At 36.1% G+C, this 26,144-nt stretch overlaps 2 protein-coding genes across 2 annotated transcripts in view; one reads left to right on the top strand and one right to left on the bottom strand.

Moving 5' to 3' along the window:
* Nucleotides 1-4,701, bottom strand: part of LOC119513585 — a 57,862-nt gene extending 53,161 nt beyond the window's left edge. Inside the window, exons 1-2 of the mRNA XM_037808929.1 lie at nucleotides 4,667-4,701; nucleotides 2,412-4,456 (exon numbers count right to left, since the gene is read on the bottom strand). Coding sequence (XP_037664857.1) covers nucleotides 3,670-4,456; nucleotides 4,667-4,701 — 822 coding nt within the window. The 3' untranslated portion in view covers nucleotides 2,412-3,669. The remainder of the gene's footprint in view (nucleotides 1-2,411; nucleotides 4,457-4,666) is intronic.
* On the top strand, nucleotides 4,093-26,068 carry DR1 (down-regulator of transcription 1). Its single transcript, XM_037826618.1, has 3 exons — nucleotides 4,093-5,073; nucleotides 13,440-13,603; nucleotides 18,952-26,068. The coding sequence occupies exons 1-3, from the start codon at nucleotides 4,854-4,856 to the stop codon at nucleotides 19,096-19,098; spliced, it is 531 nt and encodes a 176-aa protein (XP_037682546.1). The 5' UTR covers nucleotides 4,093-4,853; the 3' UTR covers nucleotides 19,099-26,068.
* The last annotated feature ends 76 nt before the right edge of the window (nucleotides 26,069-26,144 follow it).

Below are 26,144 nucleotides of genomic sequence, written 5' to 3'. Positions count from 1 at the left end.
AATCCTCCAGGGCCTCTGCCAAGAGAATGCCATGCTATGTCACCAGGGCGCGCTGTCCCTCAAGGGAAGCCCTGGGCCGCTGGGCCATGGAGGGGCGCTTTCAGCCTGATGCAAAGATGGCCAAATGGGGCATCTCCACTCCCCCCTCCTCGCACAGTTCCTCCTTCCCAGCTCCGGGACAACTGGCGGGGCTCTGGGCTGTGGACATGGCCCCGGGCAGGAGTTTATCCAGCCCTCCGGGGAGCCAACTGCTAGCCGCGGGGTTTCTTTCTGCTGCCGACTCTCCCCTCCGTTTCCCCGGCCCCGAGGGTATCTGCAGCAGGTTATCTTCCAGGCCAGACACTGAGAGGCCAGCCCAGCCCCCTCTTGCAAACTTACTGCGTGGTTCGCACTATCGCAACTGCAGCCGCTCCTGGGTTTTTCCCTTTTTTTTGTTAAAAAAGAGCCCATCGGTCTCCAAACACCAAACCCTGGCTTCCCCAGACAGCCGCACAGCTGCGGGTCTTCCAGCCAGCTTACTCACTTGTTTCAGAATGCAGACTCCCGGTTTCACCAAGTATACGGCCCCTCTGGAACTAGGAGAACTCGTCCAGCTGGCGCATCGCTGTAACTGGTATTCTGGGTCACTTTCTGGTTTTTATCTAGTGTTCTTCACGGAGGTGTTTTTTTGCCCTGTCTCACCTAGCCGCCATCTTAGCTTCTCCCCAACTCATTGTTTAAGACCAGTGTTACCATGATACCAAAACCAGAGAAAGACATCACAAAAAAACTACAGACCAATATATCTTATGATATGCAAAAATCCTCAATAAAATGCCAGCAAACTGAATCCAGCAACATATAAAGATAATTATACACTTCGACTAAGTGAGATTTATCACAGGGATACAGTTGGTTTTACACTGGAAAATCATTTTAATGTAATACATCATAACAACAGAATAAAAAGCAAAAATCACATTCATCTCAGTAGTTGCAGATAAAGCAAGTTATTTAGACCCTCAAGTCACTTTCCTTATCTATAAAATGAGAATGAAAACAGTCCCTATCAAATAAGATTGCTGTGAGGATTAAATGAGATAAGACAGGTAAAAGTACTTAGCATAGTGCTATGCACAAAAGAAGTATATAACAGATGGCAGTTACATTTGTTTTTGAATTGTTACCAAATGGTAATTTGTGTGTTAGCAATGGCAAATGAGCATATGACAGTATTATTTGTTTTTATAAATGTTAAACTTCAAATTACAAATGTTATGGATCTACTATTGCTACTAATTTTAGCTGAAGACCTGGGCATCTAAAAAATAACACAATGTAAGATAACTATTATAGCAGTCTAAATCATCATAAGAAAAATAATGCATATCTCTATTATGTTTCCTTTCATATCATCAATTTTAGGATACTCTGTGTGCCAGTTTGAATGTATTATGTCCCCCAAAACGCCATTATCTTTGATGCAATCTTTTGTGGGCAGACATATTAGTGTTGATTAGATTGTAATTCTTTGAGTATTTCCATGGAGATGCCACCCACCCAACTGTAGGTGATAACTCTGATTAGATCATTTCCATGGAGGTGTGGCCCTGCCCATTCAGTGTGGGCCTTGAATAGTTTACTAGAGCACTATATAAGCTCAGACAGAAGGAACAAGTTTTCTACAGCCAAGGGGACACTTTGAAGAATGCACAGGAGCTGAGAGAGGAGCTGCAGATGAGAGACATTTTGAAGCCAGCCATTGAAAGCAGACTTTTGCTCCAGAGAAGCTAAGAGAGGACAAACGCTCCAAGAGCAACTAACAGTGACATTTTTAAGGAACTGCAGCCTAGGGAGGAACAGTCTGGGAGAAAGCCATTCTGAAACCAGAACTCTGAAGCAAGCAGACACCAGCCACGTGCCTTCCCAGCTAACAGAGGTTTTCCAGGCACCAATGGCCATCCTCCAGTGAAGGTACCCAATTGCTGATGTCTTACCTTGGACACTTCATGGCCTTCAGGCTATAACTTTGTAACCAAATAAACCCCCTTTATAAAAGCCAATCCATTTCTGGTGTTTTGCGAAAGGGCAGCATTAGCAAACCAGAATACCATGAAAAAAATAATGTTCCATATATGTGCACTCTCTCTAAAACTCAGAAACCTTATTAAGGAGATTTATCCTTGTTCTCAAAAGCCTATAGGGATATTATATAAATATCCCCATAAATAACTATTTAAATATGGAATCCAGATTAGTATATTTCATGACATATCACACTGCTATTTATATTTAATAAAATTTTCTCTCAGCCATATTATATATGGTTTCTTCCTGGTTGAAGACTGCCCCTTAACCAAGACCTGATAAAAATGGTATTAAACACTAACATCTATATAATACTTCATAACGTAAAAAGTGTTTTTACATACAGTTTCACTTGACTGGGAATCCTATGAATAATGTAGTATCTCCATTTTTAGTTGAAGAAAATGAGGCTCCGAGAATGACTTGTCTGAAGTAACAAAAAGCCAGGACTGGAACCTAGGTCCCTTTTCTACATATTCCATGATTATTAAGCTTGTAGTAACAAACAATGACGGGAATCACAACTTCAAATGCATGCCCTATTGACCTATACAGCTTATGTCTCTAAGTCTATATAGCATAAGTGTTATTATGAAAAAACACCATTATTACTATTAGATTTTTTCAGGAGCAACAAAATTTGGGCCAGTGACAATGTGATAACCTCGGGATTGATAAAATTAATAAGGCTATGAAATTTAAGATTAATATAAGGCCAAATTTAGATGACATAATAACTCTTTAAACCAACAGCAAACTAAATTACAAAAAACATTTCATAAAGATATTATCTCTGAGCCAACTAGCCACCAATTTTCACATTCCTATTTTGAAGAGAAGTTTAAAATATTATTTTATCAAAGAAATTCTGTTTTGATTAAAGTTACTAGCACTGAAAAACAGGTGTCCACACTTTAGAAATGAAAGAACTGGTATGTGTCCAGGAGAAAATATTAAACGAAAAAAGCAGTAAATGTAAGGTCCCCTCCAGGTGCCACATGTAGAGTTTTAAAAAACGTTTTAAAAAAACATTTCAAACAAATCAATTGTTGTCCAATGTATCAAGAACAATGTATTTGATGAACTAAATTGCCAAAACTGATTTAAATAGTATCTCATTAACTTTACAGAATTGCAACATCCCACTATTTATAAAGTAACCTCTTCTCCCAAATGACAGTACAACAAATTTAGTTTTTTAAAAGGATTCATTTTTGTGAAGAACTTAACACCTGTGGACATAAGCAAAAATCAGAGTTGCTTAAGAAGCTCTAACATTTTTTTTCCCCTCTAGAAGCCAGCGTGCAATGCACCGTGAAAAACGACTAGGTTGGAACCTGGCTCATTGTACGCTACGCATTTCCACTACAGTGGGTCTGACTTCTAGTTTCCAGTTTAGCCTCAAGTTGTGACTAGTCAAGTCTCTTTCCCGAATGTCTCCTTTCCCATAAAACGAGAAAGTGGGTGGAGGACCACAGAAAACTTTGATCCGAAAAACATCTATTAGACATCTTCAAAAGCTTTCCCTCTGACGGTGCAAGCAAGCGACGCTGTCTACCTCACCTCCTCACTACCCAGCTCAGGCCCGGTTCCTCTCCCCATTCAAGCCCAAATTCGTCTCCTTAAGGAAAAACAGAGAGTTCTTTTAACGAAATCAGAGCCCCTTTTCCACAAAGACGGCTGCGAGAGGTGGTTTCGAGGCCTCAAATGGTTGAGACAACGTAAAGGCGAAGAAACCGAGCACCCCTCACCCACCCACTCCATTCCCCATCGGTTGCCCCAGTCCCGGAGAAGGCGCGTGCCCAGGGTTCCCCGGTACCACGAGGCGCGCGCTCGCCCGGCAGCTGGCCCGGTGAAGGGGTGGGATGCCTGGGCGCGTGCCCGGGCGCCTGCCCGGCCAGCAGGATGCGGAAGCTGCTGGCGGCGAGAAGAGGCGGTTCCCGCCGGCGCTAGTGGGGGAAGGGCGGTAGCCACACCCGGAAGTCGGTCTGGGAAGGAGGGGGCAAGCTGGTGAGGGCCGAGGCTTCCGGTGGTGCAAAGGGTGTCGGGAGCGGCTGCTCGCAAACCTTCTTCCCTGGCCTGCGGAGAGGCCGATGTTGCAGCCGCTCCGGCTTCCACGATCTGCGTTCGGGCTAAACGGCCACGGCGGCCGCCACTGAGGTCCCCTCTGTGACTGACTCTGTCCGTATTCTTGCCCAGGCGGCCGCCGCGGTTGCAGCAGCGGCGGCGGCCGACATGTTGTGAGGCAGCTGCTCCGGTGTCTGAAGGATGGTTTGGCAGAGGCGGCAGCAACGGCTGCTGGCGGTGGCGGGGGCTCAGGCTCTGTAGAGCCGAGCCCGCTGGGTGTCCGCCGGTATTGCGGCGCGGCCAGTGCCCCTGGATTTTGCCTCTGCTCCGGCGCCGTTGGCGGCCGGTTGGTTAGGCGACAGCGCCCGCCCCTCTGAGGAGACACGAAGGTGGTTCCCCGGCCGCTCAAATTTCCGGACCACGCCGACCTTTCCCTTCCTTAGCTCGGGCTCTGCTGTCCCCAGAATCCTCAGCCCCCCGACTTTCCTCCGAGCCTCGCCCTTAATCTCTCACACACTCTAGTGTTCCCTACCCTCTAGGGCCAGCTCCTCCCCTGCCTTTCCTCATTTTCTGCACCCTTTTCTCCGAGCGCCCCCCGGGGTTACTCTCCGAGGGCGGCCTTTTGAGAAATTCCGTGAAGTAGTGGACCAGAGCCGGGGAGTTGTTTTTGTTTTTTTTTTTTCTTTTTTAAGTCGGGGCACGAGAAATAGTAAGGTACGATGGCTTCTTCGTCTGGCAACGATGATGATCTCACTATACCCCGAGCTGCTATTAATAAGATGATCAAAGAGACTCTTCCCAACGTCCGGGTGGCCAACGATGCCCGGGAGCTGGTGGTGAACTGCTGCACTGAATTCATTCACCTTATATCCTCTGAAGCCAATGAGATTTGCAACAAATCGGAAAAGAAGACCATCTCACCAGAGCATGTCATACAAGGTAAGTTGCATGTGTGAGATTTGGTTTAAATGAGGGTCCAGGGGACAGTCTGCTAGATGCGTGGTCCGTTGGTGTCAAAGCCTTAATTCCTCCTCACTGGTAAATGAAAAAGCCACACGGGTATGGAGGCAGCCTGTGCTTTAAGAAAATCCCTGTTGTCATCTTGTAGTACTTTCATGCAGCAAATACACGTAAAGATTGCAAGCATTTAGACCATTTAACAGCCCTAAGATTATTAGTAGTGGTCTCAGTTTACAACCAGGTAAGCTGAAGCAACAAGAATTGCCTGCCCAAAGTCGAACCTAGGAAAGGAACTCAGTAGTTCTCCCTTGGAAAGTTAAAATTCAGACACAGGAACTTCAAGCATGAGTCTGAAAACAGAGCACATCTTTCACCCTTGTAGAGGAAGAGATTGATATTCTGAACACATGAATAAATAACTTCTTAACACGAACATGTTCAACATTGTAAAGTTTATTGGTGTTGAATAAAGAGCGTATGTTTTCACTTTTAAAAATGGTGTGATGGTCATACATTCATTAAGAAGTTACCAAAGCACTCCAGTTCTATTCCGTAAGACAAGTGATTGCTCTTTAATTTCTTACTTTTTTTGTTTGTTTTTATGTAGCTTGCTTTGTTCTATGGAGATACATTTGAAAGGTTGTAAGAGTTTTTTTTCATGGAACATTTTCCTGTCCTTTCCTGTTGCCATTCTCTTTTAGGTGTATATGCTTACACTTTTATTGAACAGCATTTGTGAATGTTTTAAGTTTCTTCTCTCTCATCTTGGAAAGCATTTAGTCCAGTAATAGGAATTTGGGGAACCATATTTTGATGGATTCAGAAATCAGGAGGCATAATGCCATAATATTTCAAAAAGCACTTTCTGTAATGTTTACATTGTTCTTTTATGCAAAAAGTTGCATTCAATTTGAAGCATAACTTGCCCTTTGTAATAATTTAATTTAAATTCTGACAGCCTCTTGCTTGCTTTTGAAATTGGGGGAAAAAAGCGATGGTTAAGTTAATAAGTTTGGTAGGCAGATGGATGCCTATCATTTCATTTTTATAACTTAACTTTTTTTTAAATTGGAGAAGTAGATTTACAGAAAAATCATGGATAAAATACAGAATTCCCATATACTGCCCTATTATTAACACCTTGTGTAACTTAACTTTTTAAAAGACAACTTTCCTGTTTTACTGATGTAGAGTACACATCTGCTCATATTCACCGTTTACATTATTTTACCATCAATATTGACAAAAGGATTAAGTAATTCATTTTTGATCTTTAATGGTGTACTGAAGATTGATTCAAAATACATCCTGCCATTTCAGTCTATACAGAAAAAAAATCCCTAGGAAGAAGCATCTTTGATTCTTAAAGCTAGTAGTTTTAGTTTTTTCTATGTTTTTGGTGTGCTGAATAGTCTAGCAAGTAAAAATGAAAGCCCAATTGTCTATTTTTCCTCTTGTGTTTTTATTTTTACATTTTACGTGCGAAGCTGCCATACAGTCTTTCACAAAATCATCTAACACAGATAACCGTAATTTCCTTTTACAACTCATAAAAAAGAAAAAGGTCCCCCTTTATCAACATTACCTTTCTAATGAAAATTGAAAACAGTTTCAACAAGATCTGCCTAAATATTTGTTTACGCTACAGAAGTGGGGATCTTTCCAAAAATCTAACAACACAATAAATTCTTTCTTTATTCTATTCTGTATATATTTAGGATATATTTAGATTTCTGATTGACATGATGGAATAAAAGGGCAGCTGTAGCAAGCAGTATGCTAAATGGTTCAACTTTGGAATATGCTAAATTCAGTTTAAAGTATGAGTCAGAAAGTTAACAGTGAAAAAGCATTTTCCTTTTTGTACTGAAGATGATTTATTAATTTTAAAAACCAAGTATTGACCTGTTACAGTTTAATTATCTTTTTTTCTTGTGACATTGCTATTAAGTGGCTAAGGACTCACATTTTTGTCTGGGAACTCTCCCCAATTCGAGGAGTAGATTTTATACATTTATAATCTCATTAATCTCATATTGCCTTGTCATTTTAAAGAATTTTTGCTTTAAGTGGTTAAAAAAATTTTAAGGAAATGCTTAAGGTGCATATATTTTAGGTGTTTAAGCTGTTTTTACAGACTGACTCTGAAGCTTGGGAAATCGTGGTAAATATGAGATTTTTTTTACCCTTTTCTGTCAGCATTGATTATTTAGGAATGTAGGCTATATCCAAGTGAAATAATAATATAAATTTTAAAGTGGTGTGATTCTCATATGTTAATGCTTTGGTTTATAATAATAAGTTTAATGAACTAGACTTTGCTTCAGGTCATTTCACCTGTGTATTTGCCATCCTGCTTTACCTTGTCAGCAAGTTAAGCATTCTGAGGTATTTCCATAAAATGCAAGTTAAAGTTGAAATAACGTTATCACCAGTAAATCTGTGAAATATCATGATTTAGTTTTAATTTTTGTCTAAATATTTTGCTTATTTTGAGTTAAAGGCAGTAGACTTGGTATTGAAGATCACTGATACATGAGTAGGGGTAATTCTAAGCTATATAAGATGTTCCTTTTATTTTGTTACTGTTTTCTGTGATCAGATATTGAATGAGTTCTAACGTGCTGTTGCATTATGGGAAGAATTGGCATTGAGAATCAAGAGCTGCAAGTTCTGCACTGGAAATTCTTTGGCCTTAGGCAAATCTTTTAACTAAGGTTTCCCCATTTGTGTATAAATAATACGTAGTGGTTTCTGGTGCAACTTGAGATTAATGAGAATCATTTGGGGTTGAGAAACTTATATAAAATAGGCTACAATAAATAATTTTAAAAATTTATAGTGGTACTGATTAAAATATAAAGCTAAATATGTGTTATATTTAACTTACATTATGATGCCATTTGTGAAGTCAGAGTACAAATAAGAATATTTTATGTGATGCTATTTTCTTCCGTATTTTTAATCTCTTGGTACGTTTTTTTTTCCACACTTACAAGAATAGTAACCGAAAGTAGAGAATGTTTGAAAGTCTCTGTGGTAATGACTTTCTTTAGTAGTTGAGTTGCTCTAAGCTCTCTATGGTGAAAGCTTGTTTTTTGTTTTGTTTTGTTTTTTTTTGTTCCAGTCCCTCTCACACTGGTACTTTTGTAAAATACAATAAAAATAGATCACTAGAAAAACAAAATAGAAAAAAGACTGACATAAAATAAAAGTTCAATTTTTTTATTGTTAGATTCAATTGACATAAGATTACTCCCTCAAATTACTATGAAAGTTCTTAAATGCTTACTTTGGATTTCCATGCTTAACTCATTGAGGACCATTACAAGAGTTCTGGCACAAGTCCATGGACCACACTTTGTGTAACTTTGCTCTAAAGATTAACCATAATCTATTTTGGAAACTGGATATGAGGTAGTTTTGAAATCAGGAGATATGAATGCAGAGAAGTTGTAATAATAATGAGTATGAAAATGAGATACTGTATTGCCTAAATAATCATACAGATTTTTTTTAAAGAGACACATTAATTTGCATTCTACAATTTGTCACCTAATAAGGTGCTTTTCAAGGTAGGATTTTATTATTATTTTTCTTAAAATAGATTTATCTTTTGGTTTGTCTTCTGCCACCCAAGAGTTACTTATTGACTACTACTCTGTATTTGGCCCTGTGCTAGATACTGCTAAGGATATAAAGATAAATGACATTTCTATTTCTCCTCAGTCATCAGTCTCTCACTGTTGTCCCAGATTCCCAGGAATAATGATACTATGGAGGACAAGGTTCTTAAGTGTCTTCAGACACCTTGGCCAGCTTAATGACCCAAGAAGCCAGTTTTGCCTCCATTCATTTAATGTATTTTAAGTGAACTACTTGACTCCCCTTTCTCCCAACAAACATAAAGAAAGGAGAGAAATTGGAGAATGCTCGTTTATATATTTTTAAAAGGTATATCACATGTTTTTCTTAATGGAAAACTTGCTTTATGTATTTTAAGTATAATGTGAGTCACACAAATTGATATTATAACTAAACTTTTCAGGAGTACATCATTATTGTAAAATAAGATAAACTTGTGTTAAGGTTATTGTTGTTAGAGGAAGCTTTTGCCTTTTTTGGAGTGGCTGTGTTAAAGTGTCTTTCAAATTAAAATACATCCTAAGAATTTTTTTTTTTTCTATATACTTTAAAAAAACTAATTTTAACTTTGAGTGTAATAGATTTTGAAATTTCATTTTGAGTTAATATTTTTTAACTTTTTGAGAAATAAAGTATCTCAGGAAGTTGAAAAAAGTATTAGAATGGTACCATAAACCTTCATACAGTTTTCCCCAATATGCCATCCTGTGTAACCATAAAACATCATCAAACCTGAAACTATCAAACTACAACCCAGAACCCATGAATCTCGAAGACAATTGTATAAAAATGTAGCTTATGAGGGGTGACAATGGGATTGGGAAAGCCGTAAGGACCACACTCCCCTTTGTCTAGTTTATGGACGGATGAGTAGAAAAATAGGGGAAGGAAACAAACAAACAAACAGACAAAGGTACCCAGTGTTCTTTTTTACTTCAATTGCTCTTCTTCGCTTTAATTATTATTATTATTATTTTTGTGTGTGTGCTGATGAAGGTGTCAGGGATTGATTTAGGTGATGAATGTACAACTGTGTAATGGTACTGTGAACAATCGAATGTACGATTTGTTTTGTATGACTGCGTGGTATGCGAATATCTCTCAATAAAATGAAGATTAAAAAAAAAAAAAACACATCAAAACCAGGGTATTGATGCTGATAAAATCCATTAACCTTATACAAATTTCACCCATTTTTTTGGGCACTTCTGTCCATGTGTAGGAAATTCTATATGGTGGCCTTTTCTAGGTATAGTTTTAAGATAGTTGGCAGAGGGTGACAGACCTGGGGAACAAGTGACTTGTGTTTGTTTTACCACTTTTTTTTTAAATTATTTTTCATTTTGGGCTTTTACTCTGAGATTCTTTAGAGCCAGGACCATCAAAGGGCCCTTTGTACAAATCAGAAAAAAGTACCCTTTTCTTAAAAACCTTTATTGCCGTCTGTCAGATAAAGTGACACAGTAAACCTACAAATCTGTGATGTTTACAGTGAATGACCCTATCCAATAGATACAGTACTGTTGTGCACTGAACAACCATGGATGGTAGCCCTGCTTAGAGTCATTTACCTTATCCTCTGTAAGTCTTCTCAGTGTAGAATGGGAATGATTACTTCTACATGGTAACTAATGATGTAATATATCTCCTTGTTTAGAACATATAACCCAGTTATTGATATCTGTTAGCCAAAATGTCTTTAAAATTTAAAGTCAGTACAGCTTTGAAATTAAAGTTATGGCTGCTCCTGTTGAACCATTTTATTGAGAGTACAGTATTTATACATAGTAGCTCTTTGAATAATATTAAACAATATTAAATAATATTATATTAAAATATTAACCTTGGACTTACCTGAACATTTTTGAAAGCACTGCTCAATGTTTTTTAAGGTGACTTTATTTCATATTTTTTAAAAATGAGTTAAAATTTTTTAACTCATGCCCTCCATAGTTAAAGGTAGTTTTGGTTAGATTTTCTTAATGTCTAAGTCTAATATTTCATGCCATTTTTATGAGTTGTCTCTCCTTTGTGTTGATTTGCTAATTTTTAAAATTTAATATTTCATATTATAAATATACTTGTTCAACTTGAATTTAGGTATGATGATATATAGCTGAACATTTATTAGGGTATTGTTCTAAATTTAAGAGAAAAAAATAAAGATTTATAAGTCATAGTCCAAATTGGTTAAGTGGCCCTCATGTGCTAGACACTGTGCTAAATGCCTTATATTAATTACTTGATTTCAATCCTAAAACTAATAGCAATATGATAGTGAATATTTTATTTAGCACCCTGTATGGGCCAGGCTCTGTTCTAAGGTCTTTCTTTATAGTAAGTCATTTATTCTTTACAACAACCTGATCTGAAGAGATGTAGATACTGTTATTCTTGTTTTATAGGTGAGAAAACTGTGAGTCAAGGAAGTGAAAGAGCTTATGTAGGGTCACAGCACAGCTAAAATGAGGCTGAGCTGGGGGCCTATGTGCTTAACCACTATACCTTTGCTGTCTTTGAAAGTATGAAGATATTATAAAGTAGATGCTACTCTCATTTTACAGATGGAAAAATTGAAGGTTAGAGATATTAAGCAATGTATCCAAGGCTATACAAATACTGTGATTACTAAGGTTCAATTTCTAGGTCTATCTGTTTTCAAAAAGGGGAGCTTACTTCTGTCTGGAAGGATCAGGCAGTCTTAATTGAGGATAGGCTTTGATTTGGACCTTGAATGTGTTGTCATCAGCATGAATGTGGGAAACTGTGGTGCCTCTTGGGAATCATTGGTCCGATTTAGTAGAAGGATGCAGGGGTTTAATGGCAGAAATAAATCTAGAAAGATAGATGGGGTTAGATTCTTCAGGACCGTGATGTAGGCTAAGAAAATCAGACTGCAGTGGGAAACCATAGTTCTTCACTTGTTCTGTTTGTTTGTTTTTGTTTTTGTTATGCCTCCAACAAATACTATTTAATTACACTACTCTGCTTGTGCCCTTAAAAAGATAAAACAGGAACTTCGGCTTCTAGCATTGGCACTTAAAATATAAATTGCAAACTGTAAAAACTGCAGACTGTCTAATCTTCATTTTTTTTTTCACTATACCCAGGTTCCTTGAGGCAAGAATTATGTGGTGGTTAACCACATAAGAACAATGCCTTACTGAGGATTTGGGGGCAGAGGGTGGGTGTTGGATTTACTTAATTAAATTTCAAGTAATAGTACTATACTTTCAGACATCAGATTATTCCTAAAGAAAGTTGATGAAAACAGCTTAAACAATTGAAATAAAATTGTAAGTCTTTCAGAATGTCTTAAAAACCACAAATTACGTAGGAATGTGAATTTGGAAAGGTATGTTTTGGTGTTCTCTCTGAAGAGCAGAATTGAAGTTAGAATTGAGGGCTTCTTTGCTGCGAGTAATCTGATTGATTCATCATAACTTGAAAAACTGCTAGAACTGAAGAACTAAGTTAATTCATTTACTGTGTTTTTCATTGGCTCAGAATACAGAATAATGCCTTTGAAGCATTAGTCAACATTTAGAAAACTATAAAAAATTAAAATATAATTTAAATACTATGAACCAAAAGGAAATTTTATGCCTTGCCTTTCTGGATTATAGAAGGCAGTTCGAGAATGCATTTTTTGTGTGTGTGTCAAATTTTCATTCTAAATGTGAAAAAATGAAGCATTTTTTGTTACTCCTTCCTCTGCTGTTAGTCATCTTCTATCCGTTTTTTCTAATACATCCACTTGAAAATGTTTCTAGAGTGCTTCCTGTTAAAACATTTCATTTTCACAGGAAACTTGTTGGCTGAATTTGACTTATTTACTTATTTCCACTAGTATGTTCTAAACTTGGCAGTTTGAGAGTCTTTGCTAAAAATAGCTTTCTTTTGCTATATGGGACAAAATAAAAGCTTATCTGTTCTTTCATCTTATCTGTTTGCAATTTAGTAGAGCATGAGTAGAGCCTACCTAGAGTAGAGCCTACCTTTCCCAAGCTAAGTGGCACAAAATATGTTTTTAATATATTACAGATATTTGCCCTTTTTTGTATTATTTGAGAAAGTGACAGTGATTTTTGATTTACCATTAGTGATATATAAAAACTGTTTTCTTTACTTAAAACCGCATGTTCTGGTTACAGTCAGGATTCTTTTCTATTGTTCTCTTTTGCTTTTGCTATGTAGAAGACAATAAGGTAGATAAGAGAGATGCTGGGCTTAAAATATTAGGGGTTATTGTAACTTATTTTGTTTTTATTTTTATAATTTTTTAAGGTAAGTAATACAATGTTATAGAAAAATAAGAAAATATATATAAGCAAAAAGATATGTTTTTTAATGTCCCTTTGGTTAATGAAAGCTAAAAAACAAACCAGAAAAATCCCACATGTTCTTACATTGGACCTCTTTTCTCACAGGAAGTGCTTTGGTCCTTTAAAAATTAGAAATAAAACAGAAAGTGAAGGCCTGTGCCTTGAAATGTTTCTAAGTTTGAACTGATTTGCAGTCTAATATTAAGCAAGTTGATATTTTGTCTCAGCCATTCAGATAATTGCTGTACCACTATAAAATAGGTAAAATTATTAGAAAGCAGCAACCCCACCCCCCAAGAAAAAAACTTCATGTTCCATAGGTGGAGGAAGATCTATGACTTATCACTCTTTCATGTTTTTATATTTTTCCCGTAGCACTAGAAAGTTTGGGCTTTGGCTCCTATATCAGTGAAGTGAAAGAAGTCTTACAAGAATGCAAGACAGTAGCATTAAAAAGAAGAAAGGCCAATTCTCGTTTGGAAAACCTTGGCATTCCTGAAGAAGAGTTATTGAGACAGCAACAGGAATTATTTGCAAAAGTAAGTAATGCATTTTTAATTGTTTTAATCAGAATCCTGTCTTGTTTGCTAACAGAAATCATCCTGGTTTTTTAAATCATTTCCTAAATCATCACATTTACCCAGAGGATTCTCTTTTTCTGGCTCGCACTTGATCATAGAGTCTGATATTTAGATCTGTCCAGTTTGATTGTGGCTTATTTAAAAGTAAATATTTTCAGCAATAAGTTTTCCAAAGAGAGCAACCCCAAATAAACCAGTGAGATTTTACTTTGATGTTGTTTTAGACACACTGACCATTTGAAAGCATGAAAAGTATACCTAAACATCCTTAACATTTAAAATGATGGGCTGGTGAAAAAATATTATATAAAATTTTCTGATGAGTGACATACAATGAATAGCTGATTAACCTCTATTTTGTAGTTAAATTAGATCTTTAATGCACCTTTAAAACACTCTAAGGTTAAAAAATGTTAAAGGGGCAGTGAAACAGAGAAAGGGAGAAGCTTTTTTCTTTTCTTGCTTGCTACAGTTCTAATACCTAGTCTGTAAAATATTAACCCTCGAATACTAGTATCCTATTTTAAAAAAAGGAAGGGAGGAACCAGTGAGGTTATTTTTTCCCTACTAAGTTCTAGCCTCTCATTTGAAATTTTAAGGCAGTTTTGGGTGAATAGAAGAGGTGAGATTGCCCACCAGGTACTGTGGTAACTATATAGAACTGGGAAGTATCATGTTAGGTCATCTTCACGTTAATGGCTATTTACTGGTTTTCTGCTATTGTGTATCACCCTAGAGGGTATTGAGTTAAATATTTGAAGAAAGAAAGAAGTTGCTGTGCTAGATACTTGACACACCTTGCAGGGTTTAAGTTTTACTATACCTATTTTATAGATTAAGAAACAGACTCAGAGGTAGATAAAGTTGCTTGAGATCATTCGTTCATTTGTGCTACAGTGTTTACTGAAGTCCCCCACTATTTACCAGGCATTGTGCTAGATGCTAGGCTTGCAACAGTCAACAAAAGAGACATGGTTCCTATCATTATGAAACTTAAATAAAACAGGTAAGTCCATACAGGTAGGCGACATTGGAGCCTAAGTTCAAACTCATGCCTTCTGACTCCACGACCGGTATCCTTTCTACAAAACCAGGCTAATGTTCTAGCCACCATTTCATCTGCTTAAATTGATTGAGGTGCTTTTTGGTAGAGCTTGCTTTATTCTTGCCAGAGCAAAGAGATAAATTAAACAGATAATTGACTGCCTGCCACATTTGTGTTCACCTCTCTATCCTTGTCATTTGTTTTTTATTCCTCTTCCTTATCTCTCTTACTGTCTTACTCTGGCCTTCCTTAGGAGAAGGACTAGCAGAGATAAAATTACAACAGCTGCCTAGTATTTCTTCCCTAGAGCCCAGAGAACTTAAGTCCTAAATCTGAAAGAAACTGATGAGTAAATATAACATCTTTTTATCATTTTCATTTCTTTTCATTTTTTAGACTTTATTTTTAAAATTCTAACAAAATGGGAAGCCTCATTTGAGGCTGTCTTTCCCTGCTAGCAGTAAATATTTGGAAGAGGGGAACCCATTAGCACATTGAGATTAAAATTAACTGTAAATTGTAAATGAGTCATTTAAGTATGTGTGGGTGAGAATCTTAAACACAATGAAAGTCTGTAAAGGAGGAAGTAAATTAGGAAATACATGCCTACTTCCCTATCTTCCACACCCCTATTTAGAAAGAAAATATTTGATGTGAATTGGGAGGAGGTGAGGGGGAAGAGAGAATTAGAATAAATACCACTGAAGATTTCCATTTTTTGAAATGAATACAAATAAAATTGTATCAATCAACAATGATTTTAAAGTCATAGGAATGCTTTTATGTTCACAGAGAAAAGTATGTGAGCTGTTATGGGGCTATGGTACCAAGTAGTCAGTTAAATATGAAATAGAACCAGTACATGATTTTGCAGACTATTACATAAACTACAGGATCAAGCACCTTTGCATTAAAATTTGTGTAGACACTTGAAAATATTTGATTTTTTCTTTCTGTGCCACAAAATTAAGCGTATTTATAATTGATTAGACCACAGAGAAGGTATTCTTGATTAAATTCACATATTTGGTTTGTCTTACAATTTTCTTACAAATTCTTAAAATGTTTTAGTGAAGCACTTTTAGTTTTCTTTGAACTCTTTGAATATTCTTGCCATAAAAGTGAATAGGCCTGTGTGTTAAGAATAACAGAATTTTCCATATTTCTTTATAAAAATGGGTGAATATAGTTAGTAGAGAAAACATTTAGTTTCTAATTTCTCAAGCCAAAAAAATTTTGTTTACTATAAAAAGTTTTCTTACTCGTATTTTTTCTTTTCAACAACTTTACTCTTTTTACTCACTTCTTGCTCTCTGCCTTCAGCCACATATGGGTCTTGTAAATCTCCCTTTGCCACAAAAACCCCTCTTATCTTTTGCTGTGACGATCTGTGCCACCTTCTTTTGAAAATGCATGCCACTTCGTTACTCCTTATGATTCAACTTATGCCCTTACCACAAGAGACATCCAAATTTGGTGATGTTTTTTCCCTTCAATCCTTATTGTTACTGAGTTTTAAAGAATAACATTTAATGTGGTCTACTTTCTTTAATAGTCTCTGATACTTTGATTGCTTGGTTAGCATTCCCTCAAGGTAATAACATTTCTTTTCTTCTTTCACCTCACTGCTGCCATCACTGCCACAACCACCCAGGCCTGCCACCATCACTAACACCACTCCCATGCTTAGATCAACCAGTTTTAAGTCAAAATTCAATTAATGTGTGAGTCCCCACTGTATACAAGATACAATGCTGCAAGTATGCAAAGATAAGGAATATATCATTTTTGTTCTTTAGAAACTTAGTGCCTTATAGGGGAGATACAATGTAGGTACACTGTCAACTGTTACATGAGGCAGACTAATTTCATGTGGAAGGTGTAAAGAAGTCCCAGAGATACCACATCAGGGTTTTTGGGGTGCAGGACTGTGCCGGTTACTAACCAGTTGTCTCTCAATCTGAAACCTACTTTTCTGTGCTCTGTTTTATGACCCTGGGGCTAGTATTCTGCAAACCATGTTTGCTCTGCTAGCTGACTCCGTGTTAGACTCCACTGCCAGTAGGGGGCTCTGGAGGAGATTGCAAGACTGGAGAAGGAATAGGGGACTGCTCCTTCCTTGTGCTTCCTGTTGGCTTCCAGTTCCTTTGGAAAACCCCACAAGACTTCTTGACCCTGGTTTCAACAGTTTTTTCCCATAGCAGGAACTAAATCCAGTTTGTAGTTTCTCTAATACTTACAGAACCAGCCTGAACATGCACCTCCACCTAGAAGTGTGGGTTCCAACCGTTTGGGCCCTTCCAAGCTCAGAGGCACTCAATCTATGCCTCTTCTTCAGAGGTCTGAGTTTTAGCTACCAGGGGTTGCTCCTCTAAACTTCTAAGTTTTAAAACTCACAGCCTTTTCCTTGTTCCCTCAGTCCTGATTGGTGGGTGCTTCCTATAGTTGCCACCTCTGTATTTTAGTATTCTTTTCTTGCCTTTTCAGTTGCCTAGTTAACAACTTTATGCTTGGTTAACAATCCTTTATGTTAAATTCTTTCTGTTCATGTAACTAGTGTGATTTCTAGCTCATGATTAGACCCTTACTGATAAGGAAGGAATTAGGAAAACACCTTATGAAGAAAACAGTAAGTTTGGTTTGACTTTGAAGGAAGGGTAGAATTTTAATATGCGAAAATTGGGAAATTTCAGATAGAGTGAGTATCAGCATGCGTAAACAAAGGTGGAAAAGTATGGTGTTTATTTGGGAAACATTTTATACTATAGGTTTTTTTGTTTTTGGAGCACAAGGTACATATTGGATGAAAAGATTAGAGAGAGGTTGGGGTGGGTAGTAATTTGGAGGGCCTTGAATTCCAGGCTGAGAAATTTGGATTTAATTGGTAACAATTAAATGTTTTATTTTGTTTTTAAAGTAGAATAATGAGTGGCCTGATGAGAATTCTCCTCTAGAAATGTTTGGATAATAAATTCATGACATTAAGAAAACTGAAGAATGAACGTGGTAAAATGTTAATGTCAGAGGTTATGCCAAGCATCACTGTTTTCCCATAGCATTCATTCAGAAAATACTGGTGTCTTATGTTTTGGGAATACAGCAGTAATTATGAAAGCAGTCTCTTCTCAAGCCTGGTGAAAATATATACCTTTTTTATATTCAGACAATTATTAAATAAAGTGGATAGTTACAGGACTTCATAGGGAATTCTGGGTATGTAAAATAGGTCACAAAATATGGCACGAAAGGTCAAGAAGGACTTCGTAATTTCTGTTTTAAAGGATGATTTTGAATTAGCCATGCATAAAGGAAAGTATGAGCCAGGCTTAGGCAACAATTCTGATAAAAGACAGAGAAGAAACAGCATTGATTTGGCAGAATGTAATGGGAATTTATGATCCTTTCAAGAACAGGTTCATTTTTCCCTCCTAGGTTTGGTTTTTCTGCTAATGGAAGAAAGCAAATTGAGAAGGAGCTTTAGCTGTTGCAACAGTGCATATATAGTGCATGTATGTGCAGCTTGGTTTCTAAAATCCTGTAGTAATTTTGATAGCGAATATATCAAATGAATAGATTTTAATGGTCCCATTTGCTAGAATTCAGCCCTATTTAGTGATCTTTTCACTAGTATATATATATGGGAAGGATATGTGTGTTTGTGTGTACACATGTGTGTATACACCATTTATACACATAGATAGGTGTGTTTTGAACAGAGATAGAGGGGAGGAGGGATATATGTATAGATATAAATACATATATAGGGAGAGGAATTGTGATAGAAACTCAAAAGGAATATCAGGGTAACTGTTGTATTCATGTACAGTATTTTCTCCCGAAGTTAAGGTACTGTAATGTAGAACTTTTAAACCACAGAAATAATTGAGGGACCAGAAGGATCAAATGAAAAGAAAGGAAGAAACACAAGAAAAAGAGCCAAAGAAAGAATACTGTGATTTTGTCAATTTTTCCAGCATCTTAAGTTGAATCAAAAGTCATAAGTTATATGGCATAAAAGGGGAGCCTGTGTCAGAGAACCAAGTTTGGGAAACTCCTTAGACTGTGTGGATGATAGAAAAGCAATCTCTTAACTATATTTTCTGATAAAGTTTTCTCCAGATGTACAATAATTATATAGTGGTTGGAAAATACCCAGTTTTGGTAATGATTAAATCTGTAATTGGCTTCATGTATAGTTAACCAAAATGTGTGTGTTATGGGGTTTTAAAAATTAATTTTTATTGTTGTTTTTGATGTTTAGGCTAGACAGCAGCAAGCAGAATTGGCTCAGCAAGAATGGCTTCAAATGCAGCAAGCTGCCCAACAAGCCCAGCTTGCTGCTGCCTCAGCCAGTGCATCCAATCAGGCAGGATCTTCTCAGGATGAAGAAGATGATGATGATATCTGAAATTCACCAGCTGAGTTTCTATTTTCTCTATAAATGTTTTTCCCTGCACAACAAAACAGTGAAAGAAATGCTTATGTGTAATTTTGTATGCATCTTGGTGGACTTGCTATTGGTATTCTAGGGATGTCTGCTGTTAAATTTCATCTATTGTGTGCTATACATCTAAAAACTCTCTCTTTGAACTATTGAAAATTTAAGGTTCAGTATAATATCAATTTTGAATTTTTAATGGTGTTTATGAAATTTTAGCAGTGAGTCCTTTATTTGATCAATAAACAGTGTTACAGAAAACTTCAAGTTTATAAAAATACAGTGAAATTTATATAGAAGCTCTAAATCTGTATTTGCATTTATTCTGCCCTTTTAACTAAACTAAAAATTGGGAATTTTAAATTATTTTGGTGGGTGGGTGTGTGATGTGGTAGACATTGGATCAGGTTAGTGAAAAAACAAAAAGTTCAGTTCTATAGTATCTGAATTTTTTGTCTTTTAAAATGAGTATATATATATATATATATATATATATATATATAGGCAACAAATATACATGCTCAGATAAATGTTTAAAAAACTCAAAAAAACTCACAAACTAGGAAGGCATACTTGTATAAATTTGGTGGGTTTTGGTTTTGATTCTTTTTTTGTAGTGATAAACTACAGTTTTATTATGGCATAATTCATCTTGAGCTACACTATTACATTTTAAAGACTGCCCAATTTTGAGAATTGTTAAGATTCTTACTATTTCACTTCAGTAATTGTTGTTAGTATTACTTGCTTAGCCCTTTCATGTTCATATTATTCAGATACCTAGATGGAACTTGTGGTAACCATTGCTTGGTCTCCGTTGGTTTAACTGAGGTTCATGAGTATCCAAACCTTTGCTGGGGGAAAGAAATGAAAATTAATGAGTATGATTCCTGTAAAAGAGGGATTTTTTTTTTTTTTTAACTTGTAGTTATAGGTTACATATTGTTTGTTTTTAGCATTACTTTTAAATTTTCTCACTTAGATGACCTGGAGAGTCCAGTGTTACCTTTTGAAATGGCAGCATTGTCTCCTCATCATAATTGAATGATAGCTAAACAAATTATTGGTTAAGTTTTGTTTAAGAAAGCATGTCATAACTGATCAGCCCTATATGAAACATAGTTAATTTTAACCTACTAAAGGGGAGAAGCTTTAATTTGGTTCTAGTAAGTAAAGCATGGTATTGATTGTTGTAGGAATTCAGTGTGTTGAAGAAATGGCATATTGCTCATATTTTGGGAGCAGAAAGGAAAAGCCACTTATGATAGTATGAAATAATCTAAATTCCTATGTCAGTTGCCAAATCCTTTCAATTTCACTAAGCCAAAATATAGATAAAGGCTGTCAGGATTCCAATTTTAATTGGAGAACTAAATAAGTAAAGTTTACAAGTATTAGATTTCTTAATGATCATATTTTGCAGTTTTAGAAAAAGTTAAATAGTGTCATACATATATTAAATATACTTCCCCCTTACAACAAAAAGTTTATTTTTACTAGGTGTTTAAGTTGTAGTTATTTCATGGATACTGTACCCATCCACGCATTGGACAAGATAGAAGGAATTGTTTTTTAAAAGGTTTAAGTCCCAAAGGTAGTCTAGTCTAGGGAAATAGTAAGTCAATAAGTGTTGGCTTTTCTAATTTGTACTGTAACATTCTTACACTTTCTATTTTAAGTATACAACTTAGATATTTTTCCACACATTTCTTTTTTTTTCTGATGCAGAGTTCAGGTTAATTAATATTTTACTGCATCTGATAATGTATTAATATGTTCAAAGCCTAGTGACTTTTCATTTTGACATTCTTGTGATTTCTTATGCTGTATTCTCCAAGCAATAAAATTCTGATGTGTTTTATAAATTGTTTTTATATTTAATGATCTTTACAGATTAATGGCAGGAGATTCCTATTATTACCATTTTGACTAGTTTAAAGAATTTAGGCCCAAAAGACATTTGGTCATTTGGTATATAGTACCTGCCTTTCTCCCTTGCTTATTATTATTTCAGAAAATGTGTTTTTCCACGTATTTTTGTAATTTACAGACCTGGTACCCAATTATAACAGAACTAATTAAGCAGTGTTTTAGTTTTAGCTTATTTTCTAGCATTAAAAAGTCACTATTTTGTCAGATGTTGACATTTTCAGAATCTTTTGAAGAGAGAAATCTCCAGGGTTCTTAAAAAAAATAAAGTCGTAGTCTAGTATTTTCCCCATCCCTTGAATATACGTCTCTCTTTTTCAGCAGATTATCAGATTGATAAGGGTTGAGAAGGCAGCAATTTTTATAACTGCATATACCATACATACAAAAGAGTGCACAAGAGTTTTGCAAACTAAACATGTTGATATCATCAGCCCTCAGCTCAAGAAACAGGATTATGAGTACCCCAGAATCCCCGCTCTTGCCTCTGTTTAATCACTGTCTTCTTCTTCCTCCCCAGAAATAACTACTGTACTGACTTCTAAAACCATAGATTAGTTTTATTTTATGTAAACATTATGTCTGTGGGTGTAGTAGTGTTCTGTTGCCACAGTAATAAATTACCACAAACTTAATAACTTAAAACAAATGTATTCTCTTACTGTTCTGAAATTCAGAAGTCCAATACCAGTTTCACTGGACCAAAGTCAAGTTTGTTGGAAGGGTTGATTCCTTCTAGAAGTTCTGAGGGGAGAATCTGTTTCTTTGCCTTTTTTAGTTTCTGGTGGTGCCTGTATTCCTTGGCTTGTGGCCCCTTCTTCAGTGCTCAAAGCCTGCTTCCATCATCACATCACCTTCTCCTCTTCTGTAGTCACATCTCCCTCTGTCTCTACATTTAGGGCCCACCTGGATAATCCAGGACAATCTACCTATCTCAAGATCCTGAATTTAATCACATCCATAAAGCCTCTTTTGCAATAGAAGGCAACAGTCATAAGTTCTAGGAATTAGGACCTGGATTTCTTTGGGGGGCCATTGTTTAGCCTACCACAGTGAGCTTCATCCATATTGTTGCATGCATTTGTAGTTTATTCTCACTGCTGTGTAATTTTACATCTATCCAATTTATTTATCCATTCTAGTGTCATTGGGCATTTGAGGAGTTTCCAGTTCTGGGCTATTGTGAATTGTGCTGTGGAGAGCATTCAAATACATGTCTTTTGATGAGTGTATGTATGCATTTCTTTTGTATATATACCTAGGAGTGGAGTTGCTGGGTCATGAGGTATGCATATATTTTGTTTTAGTATGTACTGCCAAACAGTTTTCCAAAGTGTCGTTAAGAAGGTACCAATGTGTACCATAATAATGAATTAACCTAATGGTTTAGTGACATGAGAATGTTAATGAATTTTTCCAAATACCTGAAATATATATAATGAGTTATACTTGCTACAGCAGGTCTGTTATTTAATGTCCTACAAGAGGAAACTAAAAGCAAACAAGGTATTTGTTCTTGTTACTGACATGGTAACATCATGACCTTATCAGATTGTTGCTCCTCAGAAGAATTGCAGGGTTTAGGTAATCATAAATGGTATGTTGTGTGGAAATTAGTTTTGAAAAAATTCATGATTTAGTATTTTAATTAAATTTGTTATTTTGTAATAACCTTATTTAAATACACATACATTTCCTCATATAGGTGATCCCTAAATTATATTATTCATATCCAAACTTATATATCCAAACAGCAATCAAGAATCATTCAATCTAGATAGCATAGATACTGTCTTCCCTTGCTTCACTTGGATTTTTTTCCTTTGTTCTCCTCGGTCCCCAGCAGTTTAGCCACAAGTCCTACCCCATCCCTCTTTTTTCACCTTGCTCCAAGGATAGAATATCATGGGTTGGATTGGCCAGGATGAAGAGAACAAACATGAATAGCCTCCTTTCACCTACTCTATTTGCCATCAGAGTGTCCCCAACCCTTAACCCATTTCTTCAAAATAAAAGACATGAGACCCACCCTTACCATTTATGCTTAAACATGCCTTTTCCTATAAAACATGTATATGAAAGAAAAAAAGTAGGGAAGCAAAGGAGATAGCCATTTAACTTATGATCAATTTCTACCTCTTTAACAGAAATCAAGCCCCTTGTTAAAATCTTAGAGCAGGGCTTCTCGCCCTCAGCAATATTGGCATTTGGGGCCAATAATTCTTTGTTGTGGGGGCTATCCTGTATGTACATCATAGGATATTTAGCAATATTGGTGGCCTCTACCCACTAGATACCAGTAGCACCTCTCTACTCTCTCCAGTTGTGACAACCCCCAAATGTCTTTAGACATTGCCAGATGTACCCTGGAGAGCAAAATTGGTCTCTTTTGAGAACCATTGCCTTAGAGCATCTAGGCTTTTACTTTTAGGATAGAGTCCTGGGGGGAGGCTATGAAACTGAACCTCTGGTATCAATGAATAAAGACAAAAACAAACAAACAAACAAACAAGAACTGTTTTGGAGGGAATAGACCCAGGATTAAAATCCAGGGAAATCAGTCTTTCAGAAAGCTGTTAACTCTTCATTTACTTATCCCTTCACCCTTGAGAGCCCCAGGCCACTTCTTTATAAATCCTTGTATCTGCTCCCTGCTTTTCACCCAGAGGTCTTAGCTACGCCCAGTTTGAAACAGATCAGGTATACTATCTTTATTATGTACTTCTTTCAACAAATATGTTATTTTTGAGTGCACAGAGCTATATATTAAGAAGTGAAACAAGGAAATCAGTGTAGTGGGAATGGCAAATAGACAATTTATAATATTTGATAAATGTAATATGAACAAAGGGATCCAACTCTTTTTACTAGATCTTTAAATATGCTATTTCATTTACTTATCACCTCTGTGAGGTAGATATTATTAGTTCCAGAGTGGCAGACTGGTAACACCAGGTATACCATTAAAAATAACAGGTATAAAATATGCAATGTTTTATTTTATTTATGAAGTTCCATATCTTATGCATAATGTAGTGAATATGGAGAATAATAAAGTCCATAGGTGCTTTCTTTCAATTTCATATTATGTATATTTCTTACCTTTGTATATGTTATATGAATAGCACTTGTATGTCTGTCACCGATATGAAAGTAGTGGAGGTAGAGGAGGAAGAATAACCAGATCAAATTTTTAGTATAAATAGGAGGTTTTTTTTGGAGCTTGGGGGTGGGGGAAGAGAACAGTGACAGAAAAAATATATCTAGCAAAAGAAGAGAAAACTGTTGTTAAGGCAGATAAGGATCTCTCTGCCTGGGGAAAAATACAGCAGGTTCAAAATTGTCTGTTTATGTAAGTATCTACTAATAAGTTTGTTTTCTTTATTGTGCCTATAAAAGATGCCATTAACTTCCTATTTGTGCCATTAATAAACTTCTAGAATCTGTGTGGTAGAATTTAGTAGTATGGTTTGGATATGAAGAGACAACAATGGTATAGATTTGAAAACATTTATTTGGTGTATTTCACAGGATAGGGAATGTTTTATAAGCTTAATGGTGTTAGGTTTATATATGCAGTTTTATCATATATATAATAGTAGCCCCTACAGAATTTGCACTGTCTTTATTATAAACATTTTATAGATGAGGAAGTTAGGGTTCAAAGAAATTAAGAATTGCAATGATATCTAGGAAGTGGAGGCAACAAGAGTCTGAACCCCAATCTAAGTAGTTCTGACTGTGTTTCTTTCACTAGATCATTCTACTCTCCCCTTTCCCCACACTACTCTGGGAACACTGGGATGAGTCTTTATACCTTTATTTAAAGGTCATTTGAGAAATGGTAAGCCTGCTTGAGGATAACAAAATTGTGTGCTATTCCAAGCTAATTGTATAGCTCACTCTAAGTAATCATAGGTAATGCCTGGTAATATTTTTAGCTTCCTTTCTCTGCAAACTGTTATCCAAATGATTCTCTTAGTGAATCAGTGTATTATGCAGAATGTGAAATATTGTTAGAGAAGCTATTTCATAAAGTTGATGTATTATATAAATTTTATATGGGATTTTTCTTTTGGTTTTTAGAATTTCATCTTACCCAAATGTTACAGAATTTTGTAATCTTTTGGAATAAGCTCTTCCTTAAAAACCAAGGTCAAATTATATTAATAGCAAGGATCTTGTCTCATCATTTCCCAATAAGAAGCTTACCATTATACAAATAGGAAACAAGAACTGGTAACTATAGCCCATTATTAGGATTTTGAAATTAAGGACCATTTCTTAATGGTACTGATAAGTCAGCAGCTATTAATAGATGAAGAAAACCCTTAGAAAAAGTACTGATTTCACTTTCCTGCAAGAATTATTTTACAGTATATATCTGTTGTGCTGCCTTAGAGGTTGGGCAATTACAATCCTTACTTCACAGCCTTATCAGTTCTCATCTGAATCTTTGTAATTGCCACCTACCTAGCTTTACTGCCAGACCCTCCTTGTTCCAGTCCATCCTTCACATTGGTACGTGTTATTTTTCTAAAATACAAATGTGAATACCAGACTCCTGTTCCTTGTTATCATAGTATAAAGTCCAAACTCCTAAGCATTACATAAAGTATCTTTCACAATGGGATTCAACTTGATTTTCTGCACTCTCCCAATTGCGCTGAAATTTGAGCTGAATAATGTCTGCTTTACTACTATTACACATACTTCTTCCCCACTCTAGAATGCTCTTTTCCCTCCTTCACCTGACATATTTCTAGTTGTATAGCAAGATCCAGCTTAAATTTCAGCTCCTATTTTCCCTGATGTCCTCACGGTAGTCATCCCTTTCTCTAATTATCTGGGCCTGTGGTACATATTTCTATATTTTAATCTATCATGCCATATTATAATTTATTTGTTTTCAAATCTGTTTCTTTTATAGTTGGAGTTCCTAGAGGACAGTAACCATATCATTATCTCAGTATCCCTAGCAACTGACGTAATAAAGGTTTTTACAGTTGAACTTATAAGTGTCTGCTTGTGATGAGTTCTCATTTCACCTGATGTTCCATGTCATCTGCTCCTAGAATTATAATACA

Source organism: Choloepus didactylus, chromosome 2 (genome assembly GCF_015220235.1).
Source record: "Choloepus didactylus isolate mChoDid1 chromosome 2, mChoDid1.pri, whole genome shotgun sequence".
Taxonomy (NCBI): Eukaryota; Metazoa; Chordata; class Mammalia; order Pilosa; family Megalonychidae; genus Choloepus; species Choloepus didactylus.
Note: the sequence above shows the minus strand (reverse complement) of the source record. Positions and strands in the feature narration are given on the sequence as shown.